This window comes from Penicillium griseofulvum (assembly GCF_001561935.1).
Source record: "Penicillium griseofulvum strain PG3 chromosome Unknown contig_80, whole genome shotgun sequence".
Taxonomy (NCBI): Eukaryota; Fungi; Ascomycota; class Eurotiomycetes; order Eurotiales; family Aspergillaceae; genus Penicillium; species Penicillium griseofulvum.
This window is the reverse complement of record NW_024467471.1, coordinates 4,678,979-4,696,648: the sequence shown is the minus strand read 5'-3', so window position 1 is coordinate 4,696,648 and position 17,670 is coordinate 4,678,979. Positions and strand designations below refer to the sequence as shown.

The 17,670-nt window shown below is 49.4% G+C and overlaps 4 protein-coding genes across 4 annotated transcripts; 1 reads left to right on the top strand and 3 right to left on the bottom strand.

Annotated features, from left to right (window-relative positions):
* Positions 1 to 2,634: 2,634 nt before the first annotated feature.
* Positions 2,635 to 5,666, top strand: PGRI_026770 (Tannase/feruloyl esterase; the record flags this gene model as incomplete). Its single annotated transcript, XM_040790390.1, has 5 exons — positions 2,635 to 2,800; positions 2,876 to 3,531; positions 4,002 to 4,021; positions 4,083 to 5,289; positions 5,340 to 5,666. 5 exons carry the CDS (start codon positions 2,635 to 2,637, stop codon positions 5,664 to 5,666), a joined length of 2,376 nt encoding a protein of 791 aa, XP_040647343.1.
* A 395-nt stretch (positions 5,667 to 6,061) lies between these two features.
* On the bottom strand, positions 6,062 to 7,855 carry PGRI_026760 (ferric reductase family protein; the record flags this gene model as incomplete). The annotated part of the gene is made up of 1 exon (XM_040790389.1): positions 6,062 to 7,855. The coding sequence occupies one exon, from the start codon at positions 7,853 to 7,855 to the stop codon at positions 6,062 to 6,064; it is 1,794 nt and encodes a 597-aa protein (XP_040647342.1).
* A 1,940-nt stretch (positions 7,856 to 9,795) lies between these two features.
* PGRI_026750 (uncharacterized protein) lies at positions 9,796 to 12,525 on the bottom strand (the record flags this gene model as incomplete). Its single annotated transcript, XM_040790388.1, has 1 exon — positions 9,796 to 12,525. One exon carries the CDS (start codon positions 12,523 to 12,525, stop codon positions 9,796 to 9,798), a length of 2,730 nt encoding a protein of 909 aa, XP_040647341.1.
* A 727-nt stretch (positions 12,526 to 13,252) lies between these two features.
* Positions 13,253 to 17,233, bottom strand: PGRI_026740 (translation initiation factor 3 subunit CLU1; the record flags this gene model as incomplete). Its single annotated transcript, XM_040790387.1, has 4 exons — positions 13,253 to 16,849; positions 16,915 to 16,970; positions 17,026 to 17,097; positions 17,197 to 17,233. The coding sequence occupies 4 exons, from the start codon at positions 17,231 to 17,233 to the stop codon at positions 13,253 to 13,255; spliced, it is 3,762 nt and encodes a 1,253-aa protein (XP_040647340.1).
* Between the last annotated feature and the right edge of the window lie 437 nt (positions 17,234 to 17,670).

The following is a 17,670-nucleotide window of genomic DNA, read 5'->3' as shown; positions in this document are numbered from 1 at the left end:
GAAGCGGGCTGGGAAATGGGCGGTGGGGTCGCACTTGGCCACCGACAACGAGTATTTTGGGAAAGTGGCAATTGGCACAGCAAGTTACTTCCTCCGCTGTTCTTTTTCAGGAGGACCGGGTACCGGCTTCGTTCCCTGGGATTGGCTGTTTGAACCGTAGAAGGTATCTTGCTGGATTCCGGGCGACTTTCAGGGATCCGAACAGGATTTGAAGTTACATTGATGACACTGGGTGAGTCCGAATCTTTCACTGACTCTGGTTGACCGGGGTAAACCCCTCTCCATCCATTCCCCTCCTTGAACTTTTAGTTCAATGCCGGGTCAGAACCTTAAGAACTTAGTTCGAATTATCATGACTTCCAAACACTCCTCTCTTACCTAACCTTGCATAAAGCTATCGATCAAGATTTTCGTCTTCACACTCTCGGCCTCCGTAATGGCACGAGAGAGAAACGATATCAGAATTGGCTGTTATTAACCAATGCTGAAGATATCTATAAGAAAAAGATAAGTTGATTATATACTTTATAAGGACAAGAACAGTCGGCCATATCAGCGGCCTTATGATTTTCTTTCAGGGGTCTTTTCAGTGGTCTCTCCAGTGTTCACTTTAGTAGCCTTTTCAGACATATTTATGTTATACTTCATCCTATGCGCCATTGTTTGCTGCAAACTTAGCGGTTTGTTATTTGCCATTGAGGCTATAAATACCCTGTCCTTTGTATATTGAGTCACTTCTTCATCTATCTATATACTCAAGACAGGATAGAGATCCCTCACCTTGCCTCATTTCCGGTTCCCCTCTAATTACACCTGGTTCTCATGTCACCCCAGAGCTAACCTCCTCTAATCAAGAGTTTCTAGATCAACTAAAAGAAGCTCAGGAGGTAAGGTGGTCTTCTGATGCACCTTCAGATTTCTTAGGAACTTCAACTGTAGTGAACTCCGACACTCAGTCATCTCTCACTTCATCTTCACCTTCCCGTGATCCCATTTATATTTTCCGGCATGCTAGACTATTCCCTCTGGCTCGGAACGCTAGTTGATTATGAGACAAACCTGGTAATGGTCGAAGCGAAGAAACCTGATTCTCTGAAGGGCGGTATGCTACAATATCTAGCCTACATGGGTAAGTAATGTTGAGTTACACTAAATATCCCTAATTGCAGGAGCTAATATGGATAGGAATGATCCATCACACAAGGAAAACGTCAAAGATGTATGATACATGTGTGTATGGCGTTGCCACTGATAGTTTCGAGTGGCAGTTTATTCACATTCGAGATATACCGTTGGGTCGAAATATCGCTATATACCCAAACGGCTATTCTAATAAGGAATGGGAAACTCGTAAGGCTAAGAAGGAATATGTTAAGATATCGAATATCTTCTGGACTGGTGAATATCGTCGGACCTCAGATCAATCCTATGCCCCATATTATGGTACGTCACTTGTTTTTCTCTGCAATACTTGATTCACTTTACTCATCCGCCACCAGGCCCTGCCACCTCTCCTCGTAACTACGACTGTTCCCCGGGAAGGCGGCACTACAAGCCTTCTAGGCTTACCCCAGGCCAGGTCCGCGCCCTATCCAAGAATCATCCTTCCGGCCGCGCTATAGTCCCTTTGATCGAACGCAAACCTAAGATCGACAAAACAGGTCTTCAGGCCAAAGTTTCCTTTCTAACTAGTATTGAACTCCCGAGGAAAGATAATCGTTCGGTCACTACACCCTTAGGTATACCGGTACGTGGCGTACCTATCAAGACTATCGGCTCCTAGTACTTTCTCTAACCCTAGCAAGTCACATTAATTCGTGAAGCCTTCCCTGGTTCGATCGGAGCATAAATACTCCTCACTGGTTAGCTATTGGTTTTATTTCCGGAGAAGTCGCTAGAGCCATGCTGGGATAAGGGTGTCCCGGACGAGGTCGGTGGTTTGCGGGTCGGATACATTATAGAATCGTCCCGTGCGACAGCTACCATCGTCGAGTCCAGTCGAGTGGTTAGCGGCGTACCAGGAAGCATCGTCCAGCAGGCGGCACTTGGTCTCCCATCTATACGGCTGCCCATAATCCATTATTGTCAATCCTCAGGATACGCCAACTGAAGGGATATTTGTCAGAGACCATGTAACCACTTCTGTTTACTCCCAGCATTTTTAGTCTCCACACACGTATATAGCTTTCGTTCTTTCTCACGCATCTTATCATTTTCCAGACTATCTACTCTTCCATCGTAGTCGTCTATCTCTCTCGAGATCGCAAGACAATTTTGACGTTGATCAGAGATCTCTGTCACCTGCCTCTTCGATGACAGGCACACACAAGTGAACCGAGTCAGGAACAAACGCCTGACTGCGGGAAAAAAAAGAGATGTTTTACACAGCCTTGGAAGCTTCTATGGTTCAGATAGACAATAATGATTCCCCTTTAGACTAGCCCAAGTTATGATTGGCTGACTCTACTTTGTGGGCCTTTTCTATACGCGTATCCGATCTATAAACCTAAAAAGTAAAAAAAGGATTCTATAGAATGTCGACAATGACTATTTATAAAGTCTCTAAATCCTTTTATTTAGGTCTTCTCAACTCACAATACTTCCTTCTTCCTCACGCTCATAACATCACCAAATATGTCTCAATTCGCATCTCGTTCCTACAAATTTTGGAACTATGCACCTTCAATACCAGCGGCGGTCATTTTCATGCTGATATTCATTGCCCTAACGGGTCTTGTTTCTTGGAAGCTTTTCAAAACCAGGACGTGGTTTTGTATAGCATTTGCCCTGGGTGGCTTGTGTATGTGGGCTCTGTTCCTTTTACAATCTTACCCTTCTATTCCCTGAATCCCAGACACTAACCTGGATTTTCAAGTCGAGATCATAGGTTACATCGGCCGCTGCATTGCACACAATAACACAACTACAATGGGACCATACATCGTCGCCAACATGTTCATTCTTCTCGGTCCTACCCTCTTTGCCGCATCTATCTACATGACCCTCGGCCGAGTCATCCGTCGAGTTCAAGGAGAACATCTGTCTGTCATTCGAGTCTCACGTCTTACAAAAACATTTGTCTGGGGCGATGTGTTGTCCTTCGTCGTCCAGGGAAATTCTTCATCTCTCTCAGTTCTGGGATACGCGCAGTGGGGAAAGGTTTGCGTCATTGCCGGTTTGGCAATTCAACTCATCTCGTTTTCCCTCTTCTGGGTAACGGCCATCATTTTTGCAAAGCGTCTTCGTCGTACACCCACGCCCGAGTGTCTCAAGCCTGGTATTCCATGGCAACGATCGTTGCATATGCTATATGCTGTCAGTGCCCTCATTCTGGTCCGTTCTATTTTCCGGATTGTTGAATATATCATGGACAATGACGGTTATCTTCTTATGCATGAGTGGACAATGTATGTTTTTGATAGTGTGCCTATGGCTGCTGTTATGGTCATCTTCTTTATTTGGTATCCTAACCAAATGAGCCTTAATGCGGATTTCGAGAGAAGCATACCCCTTGCACACAGCTATTCCGAGGTTTGAATTACTTGTGCTTGCAGAAGGGCTTTATATACTTTACTTGGAGTTTTTGGTTTTATTTTGTTTATAGAGTGTTTGGCTATTTTTTTCTTATTTGTTATATTACTTTTTCCTATTAGCACACATTTGAACTATTGCTTTCATATTTTCCCATAATCAAGCATATTTTCTTCAATATATAGCATTAAATGTCCTTTAATTAAGAACACTCCTTAATTTAGAACCAATTTAGGTTTTCGGACCCTTGCTCCACTTCAGCCTCGGGTTTGAATACGCGTATAGCTTTGCCTCTCAAAGTGGAGTGTTATTATTACTCCGTACCATATATATCTCTGTCTAGATATGCAGAAATCACGGGTTAAACATGGCACTACTTAGTAGAAGGCAGCAATATTAGAGTGCTTCCGTTGGATGCCGGATACGCGTATACCAAGAAGCAAACATCAAACATAACAACATATGTAAAGCATGACCTCTCCGAATCAAAGTATGCAGCAAATTATTTCATCAGAGCCTATTCTTCAAGCTGAATTTGACATCATGACCAGCCTCTCTCCATCATTGTGCTCGGCCCATGCTTTTTCATATCCTCACATACCAGGCGCCGAAGTGCTATCGCTACAAGCTGCCCAAGTCTCAAATGTATCCAAGTACATACCCGAATGGTACTACTACAATCATGGCAGCGTAACAGCCCAAAACCTCAACTTCTGCAATGTCACAGTAACCTACAAACACACCGCCAAAAACAACACTATCAACGTCGGCATCCTTCTACCCAGTGACTCGTGGAACGAGCGACTCCAAGGAATCGGAGGAAACGGCTACACAGCCGGCCTCACCTCCACAACAGAATATGGAATGATCGCAGCAGCTGCTGAAGGATACGTCGCCGTTTCCACAGATGGCGGCCATACAACCGACGACCCTGCAGACTGGGGTCTGGAAAACGGAATGCCAGACTACGAGACCATGTACAACTTCGGCATTGCTTCTCTCGGCGATGCAGCAATCATCGGAAAGAGCATAGCAGAGAGTGCATATGGATCGAAACCCAAATACTCTTATTGGACTGGATGCTCGCAAGGTGGTCGACAGGGTCTGGCCCTCGCACAGCAGTATCCAGAAGCATATGATGGGATTGTTGCTTCTGCTCCTGCAATTAATTGGCCCCAATTCTCGGTGGCAGGGTATTGGGTTCAGTTTGTCATGAATCAGCTAGATGAATACCCATATCCCTGCGAGATTAACGCTGTGACAGATGCTGCACTCTCTGCCTGCGACAGCGCTGATGGTGTCGTGGATGGTATAAGCTCGGACCGGGATTGTGTCTTTGATCCGTTTATTTTAGTGGGCACACAAATCAACTGCAGTGACACTGGATCGCAGTTGAGAATCTCGGCTGGTACGGCGGAGATTGTTAATGCTACTTGGACTGGAGCACGGGACGAACAGGGCAACTTCTTGTGGTATGGGTTCAATCCTGGTACTGCATTGACAGGAGAAAATACACCGGTAAATACAAAATGTGTCAACGGGTCATGCACGGCGGTATCCAGCCAGCTATATGATCGATGGGCTCAGGTGTTTGTCGAGCATAACTTGAACTTCACCCTGCGGAATATCACACACGGAGAATATGACCATATTTTCCGAAAGTCTGTCCAGCAATGGAATTTGGTGTTTGGAACTAATAACCCAGATCTGTCAAGATTCCGTGATGCTGGTGGCAAGATGCTAACATATCATGGTCTGGTGCGTTTCACATTGTTTGTTCAGAGATACTATACTAATTTTTGATACAGATGGACGAAGTGATCCCTCCCAATGGCACGAGATCATACTACGAGGCGATAGCTGCCGGTGACTCGAGTGTTCATGAGTACTACAAGTTGTTCGAGGCTCCAATGATGGGGCACTGTTTTGGGACGAAAGGAGGATATCCTTCTACTATGTTTGACAGCCTTGTCGCTTGGGTCGAGTCTGGCGATGCTCCTACAAGTCTTCCAGTTAAATACACTCCAGAAGATGGGAAGACGTATGATAGAATCCTGTGTCCATACCCACAGCGAGTGAAGTACAGAGGTACCGGGGATGCAACTTCTGCCGATGCATTTCATTGTGCAGAATGAGTTATTTTGTTTGGGCTTGGGTATACTATTGTTATAACCAGTAAACTGGAAGTGAGAGACGGCAGGGCTTGGGGTATCCATCAAATCAGTTGCCACAAGCTAAAGGAGTTGTGAAGAAAGACGATTTTAGTATCTAAATCCTATGGAATGCTATCTACATGGTGAACCGGAATGCTCAAGAACAAATTTTGATCAAATCATGCATTTTGCAGATATGTACAACTCTATAAATACCCATGACAGAACGACCGCCGCCAGAAGAAAGGAAAAAATCAATGTATACAAGAGAAAGCCAGCTGAGCAAACCGAGATGATTATACCGCAGTATAACCCAACGTGAAAAGACGACCACCAAAACGCTCATACGCCAGAAAAAGACAACTCATTCGTGTAATCTACCAAGAGAAACTCTCTTCCACATAATCAACACTGGAATGAGCCTGTTTCTTCCGGCAAACACGACGAACATCATCACTCAACCCGCCATTGCCGCAGACAAGAACGCCCATGGCGCCGATTTGATTCTCGACCTCCATACTGACCAATGTGTCAATATTAGGACGACCAGGGAACATCTGCACAGTCGCAGAGGGGCTCTGGATCTCCTTTGTATTTCGCGGCCGTGTAATAAAGAGCATGATGCGCAGCACTTCACGGCGACGATCCATCGCCAGGATACTTGTCATCCAGGGACGGATCCACTCCAGGTGTTCAGGGGACTGGATGATCCAGACGAGTGTGACGCGACGGGCGGCGACGGTACCGTCCGCGAAGCCGGCGACGAGATGGCGGACGAAGGGGACGTGGTGGGTTATTCCGACTCCGCCTGCGAAAAGCATCACGGTGCCGTATGAGTCCATGGTGTGGATGTTACCGTACGGGCCCTCTGCGAAGGCGCGGAGGGTAATTTGGGAAGTCATTGAGTTTGCGGCGCGTTTGTAGAGCTTGTCTGTCATTCCTGTGCGGCGACGGACGAGGAGAGAGATTGTTTCTTTTTTAGGCGTGCTGAGGAGGTCTTTGCTTGTGCGTGGGAGAGACTTTTCGTCGAAATTGCTTTCTTCGGTTTCGCTCCAGCCAACGGAGAACGGGTGCGAGGTCCACAAGCCTACTGCGGGGATGTAGAGGTAGATGTGCTGGCCTGGACGGAAGGTCCAGGGGCGGGCCATGCGCAGGGTAATGCGCATTGCATCGCCGTGCAAGGCCTCGACGGTTGCGGTTGTGGATTCACGGCCGCAGTTGCGGTATACGATGATCAAGAAGCGGGTGGCGCGCTCGAGGGCCCAGAGGATGATGGAGGCGAGCAGATATGCTTGCGCTACGAACCCGTTGAGATGGACCCAGAGGAAACCCATGGAAACGGCTGCAATTGCAATGTGCAGGTGGAGGAATGTCTCGTAGAATGCATGGCGGATAGGCGACGGCGAGTGCAGCAAGAGCGCGGTAAATGCACAACCAGCCACCAAGCCGGTCAGCAGGAAGCTGCTGTGGCCCAGTGCCATTGCGACAACATTCCAGCCTTTCTCTTGGCCTTTGGGGATAGCCCAGGCAAAGATATGCGCAAGAGCCTCTAGCACCACGATGCGGCCGAGCCATCGGTGGAGCAGATTCCATGTATCGAAAGGAACATGGAGCATAGAGATAAGAGGGTTGCTACGGCCTGCCATCAAGACCAATGGGATCAAGTTGACGGTTGCCATAGTTCCGGTGCGGTTACGAATAACACCAGCAAGCGTGTCTTCCTCGGATCCATAAGGAGATGTCACACAGCAAAGCGTGACGTTCATGGCGACAACGCCGGTGATAAGGAAAAAATGGAAGCGGCTAGGCAAAGTACCCATGTTAATAGCTGATGAGAGCTGCATTTCTTGATTGTGTCGTTTGCCGAACAATGCGGCGTATATGATATGTTCCTTGATCCAGGCAAAGGTGTGGTCTGTAGAGACGAAGTACCGTTGTCGGTCATCGGTGAAGCTTGACAAGCGTCGAAGATGGCGAGAGAAGCGGAAGACGAGCTGCCAGATGTAATAAAGAGCGGCAGCGCAGCCAAGAGCGAGAATTGTATATCGTGCCAAATCATCGTTGATGGCTTCGTAGTAGACGGAATAACCACCATTTCGTTTTTCGATGGATCCAATGTCTGTTGCCCTAGCCAGTCCAGCGAGGGACATCGCCAGCAAAGAGGACTGCATAATGACTCTCCAAAAACGGTGCACGTCGAGTGCTTAGGTCAAACTTGGTGCGCTTTTATGGCGAGGCCAGCTCGCTAAAAAAGACGTATTCAAAAAGGGAGTGTTGATATCTGGACCGACGCCACAGAAGGCTCGGAAGATATTGTCGAGGAGTACGTAGAACAGCAAACGAAAAAAAAACCCCAGGTTTGGTCAAACAACAGAAGCAAGGATAGTAGGGATCCAGTCGTTTAGGGTTTCCTGTTGGGTGGCTGGTGTCAAGGAAAGGACCTGCCTAGATCTAATATATAGAAATCAGAGGGAAAGCATGGAATAAAAGCCGGTTGTCGATAACTGGTCAGTCCAATTGAGCGTAGGAGAAGCGAAAATGTTCACAGAACAGTGGGCGACGTGTGTTAAAGGCCGTTGTCGACGGGCAACGAAAGGAATGCTAGTGATCCAGTCACTGCTAAGAAAAAATGCTAAAGATGGAAAATTGTCCACACAATGAAGATTGTCTCAAAAACAAGGGCAAAAGAAATGAGACAATGTCGACTATTGTTATAAAAATCAAAGGATTGTGAACAATGAAAGATCGGAAATAGAAGAAAGAACTGTTTCTCCCAGTCTAGATGGAGTATGAGACAGGGGGCCGCACTATGTCGAATTCCAGCCAAAACTCTCCACAGCACGGCCCGTATCATGTGGAATTCAATGGTTTCTTGATTTCCGGGACTTTTCTCAATTTCTTCCAAAGAGGGGTTTAGCGCTGGGACCCAGATCGGTGTAAGGGATTTTACATGTGCGTATGGGGTATGTAGGTGGACGATCCTGCAGATCCATTATAGCGAATCAGGGGCTCATATTCACAGATAGCCTCAGCACTTTAGCCGAAGATGGGAGCTGGAATACGTAACAGGTCAGGTCCGAGGTCTCCTCATCCTACAGGAAATACGAATCAATGAGTATGACTGGTCAGCACTAAAACTGTGAAACAGCCAGTGTGCAGAAAGAGTTTGACAAGGATTAACAAACGCCACACAGGCCGTGAGATACAACAGCTCCGCGTTAATGCTTGGCCTACGAGTGGTTGTCTGAGAAAGGGGTCTTTGCTTCATCGATGAGCCAATCTAGAAGTCAGAGGTGGGGAAAATGAGGGTTTGTGGAGTCACGTTTTCATATTCAATGGTGTGTTTTTAGCGCCTCTATGGTCTCGTCACACTCAAAAGAACGGAGTAATCCACTTTAGGATTGATGAAACAGTCCGGTCATAGGCTATTGCTCCAGTCATAACTGTAAAAGGTTATCTCCGTCTACAGGGGGCGCTTCTTGGCAATGGATTTTAATATATATCAGACCTCAATCTCCTCCGGATAATTACCTTCTGATAGTACGGAGTATTTGTCCGTCTGATAGAATAAATACCTTATTGGCCCTACAATCCGGACTTTTATAATGTTGTAGCACACTGAAACGTGAAAATATGTATAACCTGATGTCTTAAACCTTGTACGGCCTATATCAGTCAAGGACTTGCCGGACTTTTGTCGGTCTGGGCAATATATTTTTCTTCTTTCGTGCCAGATAGAGTGCGTCTATAACCTTAACTTCCTTTCGTAAATGTCCAAGACTTTCCATTAGCACTGTCCAAAGGCTAATCCAAAGGTGAAGAAGACCATCGTTCTAAGTAAAAACACCAATCCAAGGCCATGGGTATCAAATCAAAAATCCAAAACGCCTTCCCAAAAAAAAAGCGGACCACCCATATCCACCGTTCCGTTTCAAAAAAAAAAAAGATGTTGTAAACGGTCGCTCAAGCCCGTTGCAATGTCAAATGAGATAGGAACCCCAGAAGCATAGACGAGCCAGGAGGCTCCGAGGAATACCCGACTACTGCCCGCGCAGACAACTTTAGAAACCGTGACAGGTCTCAACGAGAGCCAAGAAAGTCACTCTACCCCTCAGAGAAAGCTAAGCTCATCATCACTGTCATCCTGATATGAAATGACCCTTTGTGGAGGGGGCTGAATACGACGGGTTGAAACTGAAAGGCGTGTAGACCTTCGCCTCTCCGGACGATTGATCTGCTTTGCGGCACGCTCCAGAGTGGGCCGGACGGTAGGCTGACATGGGCTTTCTCTGTGGTTGATGATCACGACTTCAACCTTCCGTGCCTGTTGTGTCGCGGGGGCCGTCCGTCTAGTCAGATTGGTGCTACGCTCTCGAAGGATGCCTCGGCGTGTGACTGGCTCCACAGTAGAATTATACCGACTCGGTGTCGGAGATCGTATTTGGGGACTGTTTGCACCCCTGTCAACTACAACCACGGCAGTGGGCCGTTGCCGTTGCCGTTTTCTAGGCCGTATGGATGACACCTCAGCCTCCTCGAAAGTCCGCTTGGTCGCGATCGGCGGGGGAGATGAGGTCAGACTTGACACAGAGCCTGGGAAGCGGTCAGACTCAGGCGAGCTGCAGTCTGTGTCTGAAGAAGTGATGCAGGGCACTGGGCTTGATAGCATGCGCATGGGTCTTTGGGACTTTTGCACCAAAATAGGCTTTCCCTTGGTCGCTGGCGTAGATGCCACCCACTCGCCTATACTATCTTCCCATCGGAACAGGCCGGTACTCTGGCTAGATTCCTCGGGTTCTTCTGAAGACGTTTGGGCAGTTTCGTCCTGGCGCTGTTTTGCCACGGCCGCCTCTTGCACGTCGACGGCCCACATGTGATCATCGGGATCTCCTGTAGCTTCTGCAAACTCCATGGCGGCTTCTGCAGCGACACGCCCAAGAAAGACAGACAAGGCTGGTGTATCAGCTAAGCGGACAAGTTGCGAAACCATGTCCCGTATTTCACCGCTAGTATGTTCTGTTTCACCTGTGCTTTTTCTGAGGCAGCGAAACGCTTGCTGCACAAACAATGCTAACTCTCTAACCATGTCTGAATGGGACGCTATAATCTCCGCACATTCATCAACATTGACTGTTGATGCCATCACATGATGGGTATTGTTTAATAAAAGTTTGTCATTGCACTGTACAAGGCTGGTGGCCAGCAAGATGCAGCCACGCCGTAACAATTGATGGGGGGTGCTATTAGGCCGCTGCGCGACGGAATTTGAGTCCAACTCTCGCTGCAGAGCGGTGTGGAGATAGCTCGTAATATAGCTCGCCGTCGTTCCATCCGCACAATCGGTGTGATCGGAGGCACGAGACCGTGAGATATGCATGCCACAGAGCGCTGCCATGAGACTTATGACGTGATTGCTCAATGCATCCTCCACCGGCAAGGGGCAAGGCCGCGCAAGATTTGAGATTTCCCACGCTGTGGTGGAGGCAACCCTGGTCGCACGAGCACGACCGGTCTCGCCCTTCAGACGGAATTTCGGTGTAGAACTCCGAGCAGCGGTAACAGGGCGGACATCGCTAGCTGATAAAATCACAGCTTCAATCAACCGCGTAGCCGCTGGACAGTCTTCATCTTCCTTCGACAGTGAGATCGTTGCTCGTGTCATCCAGCTAGTCCATAACTTGGTTCCCATCCATTCCGGTGGTAGCACTCCCCGCAACAGAAGCTTAGCAAGTTCGTCGAAGATATAAGAGCGATTAGCAACGCCATGGTGAGCATATTTTCGTAGCAATCGGATCGGATCCGAAGGGTCATGGTCAACCACTGGCCTTAAGGCCTGAGGATATGGGTAATTTTTGCGTGTTGAAAGTAATGTAGAGAGCAATGAGTCGCTTTCTTCGGGTGCAAAGGAACGGCATTTTTCAATCAGCGCGCAGGCAATTGAATCTGTTATCCAATGATTATGTATAAGGGTAGAAACCAAATAGATACCCTGTGCGCGGACAGCCTCTCGGAGTGGCTTCCAACCTGTCCCATGAGGCGCATAAAATGCTTCCAATTCTGTAAAATATGCATCGCACATATCTTCATCTCCGTCCTCGTCCAACTCATCCTGTGCTTCTTGCTCCCTCGCAATAAATTTAGGCAGACTGCGTGTCACCATGGATAGCAAAGATCGTGCACCACGCCTGCTGTTCTCGGATAAGGGCTTCGTTTCTCGCTTCGATATCACGGTATTGCAAAGGAAATTTTGGAAGACGCGATCAAGGTTGTGTGCTATGTCGGCGAAGCCCGGATCACCAGACTGGTCGAGAAGTTCCTGCCAAGGGCTCTTATGGAGAGAATATCGATCACGGAAGACTAGCGGCTGTGATTGTTGGATATTGGGGTTGACATAGCCTTCCGCGCGTTCTGACTGTGCACTCGAGGGCATCTCCCATCTCCTCCCAGTGATGAGTGGTGTTGCGACCTCAATAGCGCCAGGCAGGATGCGTGGGGCTTCCGGGCTGTGTATTGACAGTCTGTTGCGCCTTTTACCTCCACCATCCTCTGCTTTCGACGAATACTTGAGTCTGGGTCGACGTCGCTCGGGCTTTTTCCCTGGGATCCAAGCTGGGTCGTTCTCATCCGGATCCGCATCGGAACCTGAGCAGTTGTGCTGACTTTCTGGTTTGTATTTGGCTTCCAATTTAGGCGCATCATTGCCCTCTGCAGTTTCTTGTAGTTTCGACTCGGTCGCGATCATTGACAGCGTTTCTTTGTGCTTTGCGATTCGACGGCAGATGGAGGTCAAGGGGCGCAGGACACGATTTGCCCATTTTGCAGTGGCTTGGGCGTCATCCATTGAGGCCAAAATAGATAATAATAATATCTGCTAATAGCATACAACTGTCAGAAGAATTAGCACCGTCACAAGTTCTTCTTTTGGTCACTGGTGTCGCACTGTACCAACCTCGCCGTACTAATAGACTCCTCAACAATACATTATAGGAACAATGATGGCACTCATTCAGCTATTGCCAGTAATGCAGCAATAATCCAATGTAAATAAGATATGCCGGAGAATTAAAGGGCGTATTAAGTGGAAAACAAATGACAACATTAGATGCGAGGCAAACAAATAAAACAAACATTGACTAATGCGGTAAAGTGGGCCAACACACATTGCCTATTATGGCGATCCTAGTCAGTACATATATCATAGGCAGTCAAGTTCTTAAAAGGTATCTATTGAATTCCAAGTATTTGTATATGAACTTAATGGATTCTACCCAGAAAGAGAAAATGACCCAAGTGGCAGATCCGCATAATGCACCAGATATGAGCCCATATAAGACAACCGAGTCCTTCCATGCACAGCCCGAGAGACAACCCAACCTGGCAGATAAAACCAAAAAAAAGAAAAAAGAGAGGAGAGAGATCTAAAATACAACAGTTCTTTTCGCTCATCAAGCCTGCCTACCGATCCCCAAAATGACAATGTATATAGATATTAACACACGTAATAACCAAGAAAATAAGAACGGCAACCAATGTCTAGACTGGCTGAAACTGGCTGGCTAGTAAATGATTTATGCCTTGTTGGACTGCTTGGAGCCACGAAGCTTGGGGTTGCTGGTGGCAGCACGCTTCTTCTGCTTGGAGCGCGAAGAGCTGGTGTCGCTACCTTCGATGAACTTCAGCAACTCATCGATGCTGCGAGAGTCGAGACCCGAGGCATCGGTGGGGGCAGTGATTTCGGGTGCAGACTGGCCAACCTGGGGCTGAACACGGGTACCCATAGAAGACACGCGAGGGTTCAGAGGGTTGCGACGCAGACGACGAGCCTGGATGTCCTTGGCATGCTTGGCGATAGAGACAGCGTTCTGGGTGAGCTGCTCGAGCCAGTTCTCAGCCTCCTTGGTGTTGCGGTCCTCAGGTCCAAGTTGAGCGAGGAAGATGTTGTATGCCTCGCGCATCTTGCCGACGGCAGCCTTGGAGTCCTGGTCCAAGGCAAGAGCCTGAGCGAGCTGGAAGAGAATAGTAGCGGTGTTGATGGAATCCTTGCCGAATAGGTCCTCACAAATGGAGAGAGAGGCCTCGAACCACTTGCGGGAGTCGTTGTACTGCTTGAGGTGTTGCAGCATCACGGCGGCGTTGTTCATCGTGGTGATGGAGTCAGGGTGGTTAGGACCGTAGATGATCTTCCAGACATCCATGGCGTGCTTAATGTAAACCAGAGCGGTCTTGGTGTTGCCGGAGGCATGCTCGAACAGACTCAAGTTGAGGTAGCTCAGAATAGTATCGGCCGAATCAACACCCATAGTGCGCTCGGTGACGATAACGGCCTTGCGGGCCAATTCCACGGCAGCCTCCTTCTCATCAGTCTGGTAGTACAGCATGGAAAGCTGGTGGTAGAGCTTGGCGACCTCGGGGTGCAGGATACCGTAGATCTGCTCGTGCAGAGACAGAGACTCGAGGATGAGCTCCTGGCCCAACTGCTTCTGGTTCTGCATGAGAGAGATACGACCGGCCTCCAGGGCCTCCTCTGCCAGTGCGCTGCGGGGAGAGGCATCACGGACCAACGGGACGACATTCAGGATATCATCAGGAGTGAAAGTGACAGCGGGCTTAGCTGGCGCCGGGGCGGCGCGGGCAGGGGACTTGTCGCCGCCCTTCTTCTTGCCCTTCTTCTTAGGCTCCTCTTGAGTAGAGCCGTTGGTGACAGGAACAACAACCTGCTCCTTGACCTGAGCCTTGGTGAAGGCGAAGTCACGGGCACCGAGCTGGAGACCCAACTTGATGGAAATGTCACGCAGAAGCTGCAAGTGTCTAAGAGAGTTGGACCAGTCCTTCTCAAGGGAGAAGCGGAAGCGGATGGTGACCTGCTTCTCAAGCTCGGCCCGGAGGGACTCGGGGGTGACCTTCTCGAAAGAGAAATCGCCCTCGGGGAAGATTGCGCGCAGGGATTCGTCGATCTCTGCCTGAGGAGTAGCATTCACATCTGAGCCGAGAAGACAGTTCAGCAAGTGAGAAAGGCAAGAGGCGACAAAGGGAGCGGGAACGTTGTTCAGGTAGCGGTTGGCAATGTGCTTGAAGGCACGAGTGATCATTTCCTGAACCACAAGAATGGACAGAGCCTGCAGGCGAGGTCCCTTCTCGGTGGACTGCTGGGCCAACTTTCCGAGGTAACGAAGGTTGATACCACGCTTGTGCAGCAGCTGGGTCAGGGATTGACCGTCCATGGGGAAGCCAACGTCGCCGTCGTGCAGGTCCTTGAGCAGATCGGGGATGACCTTGGATCGCAGGTGATCACAGGCATCCCGGACTTCCTGCTCATCCTTTGCCCATTGCTCCTTCTCCTCCTCGGTCTGGGGCACCTGGCCACTGAAAACATCGGGGTTGAGAGCAAGGTTAAATCCAGAGATGTCAACACGCTCCTGCTCGGCCTTCTCGGCCTTCTCAGCGGCCTTTTCCTCCTCGGTCTTGTCCTCCTCGGCCTTGCTCTCCTTGGCAGCCTCGGCACTAGCAGCCTTACGGCTTTCCACCTCGGCCTTCACGTACTGGCTCATCTTGTGGCGCCAGTAAGACTCGACCAGTTCAAGTCTGAGAACGGACATGCGGTGGGGGTAAACATCGCTACCCTCCTCCTCCTGCCACGCGGCATCCAGAGGAGCCACGCGGTAGAGATCCAGGACGTACTTTCTACCGTCGGTACCCAAAAGTCCCTTGGTCTCAACGCTACCTTCCAGGTCGTGGCGCTTGTTCTCCTTGTCCCAGACAGGGTGTTGCTTGACACGCAGCGCCTTCGAGAGCTTCTCGAAGACCGGAACAAAGTCGGCATGGGTGGCCACAACCTCCTTGCCCTCAACACCACCGTAGTCAATCTGGTGCTCACCGGGCTCACGCTGCTTGAAGATACCAGGAACAATACTCTGGCCAACGATACGCTTACCCAGGTAGTCGACCACCACGGTTCCGGGGGTGAACAGTCCGTCGATATCGAGCTGGTTGACAGCCTTGATGCCAAGAACGTCCTTACCCACGGCGACGCGTGCAGCTTCGTCACCACCCTCGGAGGTGAAAGTTCCAACGCCATCGGCACCGAAAGAGTAGAAGATGTTGTTGTAGACAAAGATCTGGGCGTCCCGCGCCTCAGTAGGGTTTAGAGGAGCAACCTCACCCCGGGCAACCAGGACTGCACCGCGAGCGGCGGCCTCATTATAATCGGCGAACAACTTGGAGGTCAAGCGTTCCCGGAACACGCGATCCTGAACGGTCTCGCGGGGCAGCTCGCGGGTAGTCTGGAACTCCTCGTTCCAGTCACGCAGCGTCTCGGCGTTATCAACACCAGAGATCAGGTAGTTCTCCTGGGAACGGGTGATATCGGGCTGGTGGGCATTCAGGCTCGCAGTGGTGGGGGCGATGAGCCATGGGCTGTTGGGAATGGCGTTCTGGAAGGGGAAAGTGGTCAAAAGATCCTTCTCATTGTTGTACTCCTGCAGAGCCTCGAAGGAGGCGTTGAATGAGGGCGAGAGTTGGGAGATGAGAGTGAGCAAGGAGTGGGCGCTGCCCTTCTTGGGGTGTGTTGGCTTCGGGAATGGGTCGAATCTGATGTTCGAGCACTTGTTCACGAAGAACCCAGACACATGGGCAGTGATCTGGAAAATTTCACCTTCGTTAGTAGCAACCACAAGGTAAAGCAGGTGACCCTTCTGGCGGAGGTTGTAAGGAACAGGGTTCCATGAAGACAACGAGATAGACTTCACTGTCTTTGGCAGAGGAGCCTGCTCGGTGGGCAGGATGGTCTGCAGCGATGAAACTCCAGTCATGTCATATTTGGAGAGCGAGTGTTCCTTCTCGGACTCGCTGGCCTTGATGGCGTCTGCCGTAATAGTATCGTGCAGGGACAGGCCAGCGGAGATACCATGGAGGTTGTCGACACGGTCACCAGAAGCACCAATTAGCTCCCTGATGCGGACAACATGCATGCGGGCCTCCTTTTCGGTGTAGGGATCCTCGACCAGGACGATCTCGGAATCGGCCTCGAGGTCCGGAACCTCAGACAGCTCGACGAAGTCGTTGATGCGGTTGCCGTTGAACTCGAGGTGGAAGCAAGTGTATTGGAAGGTACCTGGTAGCTCGACAATAGATTGGCGGACATCCTGGACCTGTTCTTGGCTGGAGACCTAGAGAAACAATTCCGGGTCAGACAATTTTGTTCCTCCTGGCGTTTTCAAAACATCGAACCCACCATCACTTGAATCTTATGCGGGGCGTGAGGGAGCTTCACGGTGATCTGGAAAAGACCTATAGTCGAGTTAGAATACCGCTATGCAGTTCTGCGTCTAATTGCTCAACGTACCACCCGCGTTGTCCTCCTCTGTGCCCTCGGGAACATTGCCATTGGCAATCTCTTGGGAAGCTTGAGGAACCTCTATTCCTCAGTTAGCTTGTGTGCCCTACAACTTGTTTTACCTCGAACCCATGCTGTATGAATTTTGCCCAGCATTGAGGTTCCAGGGCCAACACACACCTTTCGAGTGCTCCAAGTCTCCATTGGTCTGTGCCATTATGTCGAGCCGGTTATTAAAAGAGCTTCGACGACGTAATAACAGTAAACCTCTATTTCCCAACCGTCACGCGGATGAGAAACCAAATTTCGGGAAAACGGGAAAAAGAAAAGGTTGAGGAACTGCGGGGATTCGGCAGTAGAAATTTTAGTATAGTATACAAAATGGCAGGCAAGGAACGAAAACCCCGTACCCCAGGAAGTTGAAAAAAAAAAGAGCAAGGATGAATGGATAGGCGAAACTGGAAAACCGGAGAGAAAATTTCTCGGATGCGGCATACCCTCGGAAGTGCTCGGGCGGTGGGTTCGGGGAAGGGGCGGAGAGGGCCATTTTCTCCACGTCTGCATTTTGACGGAGAATGGTAGAATTAGGGATTGTATGTAGATTGGAAATATGATATGTTAAGGTCAATATATAGGTTATAATTTTGATTGATA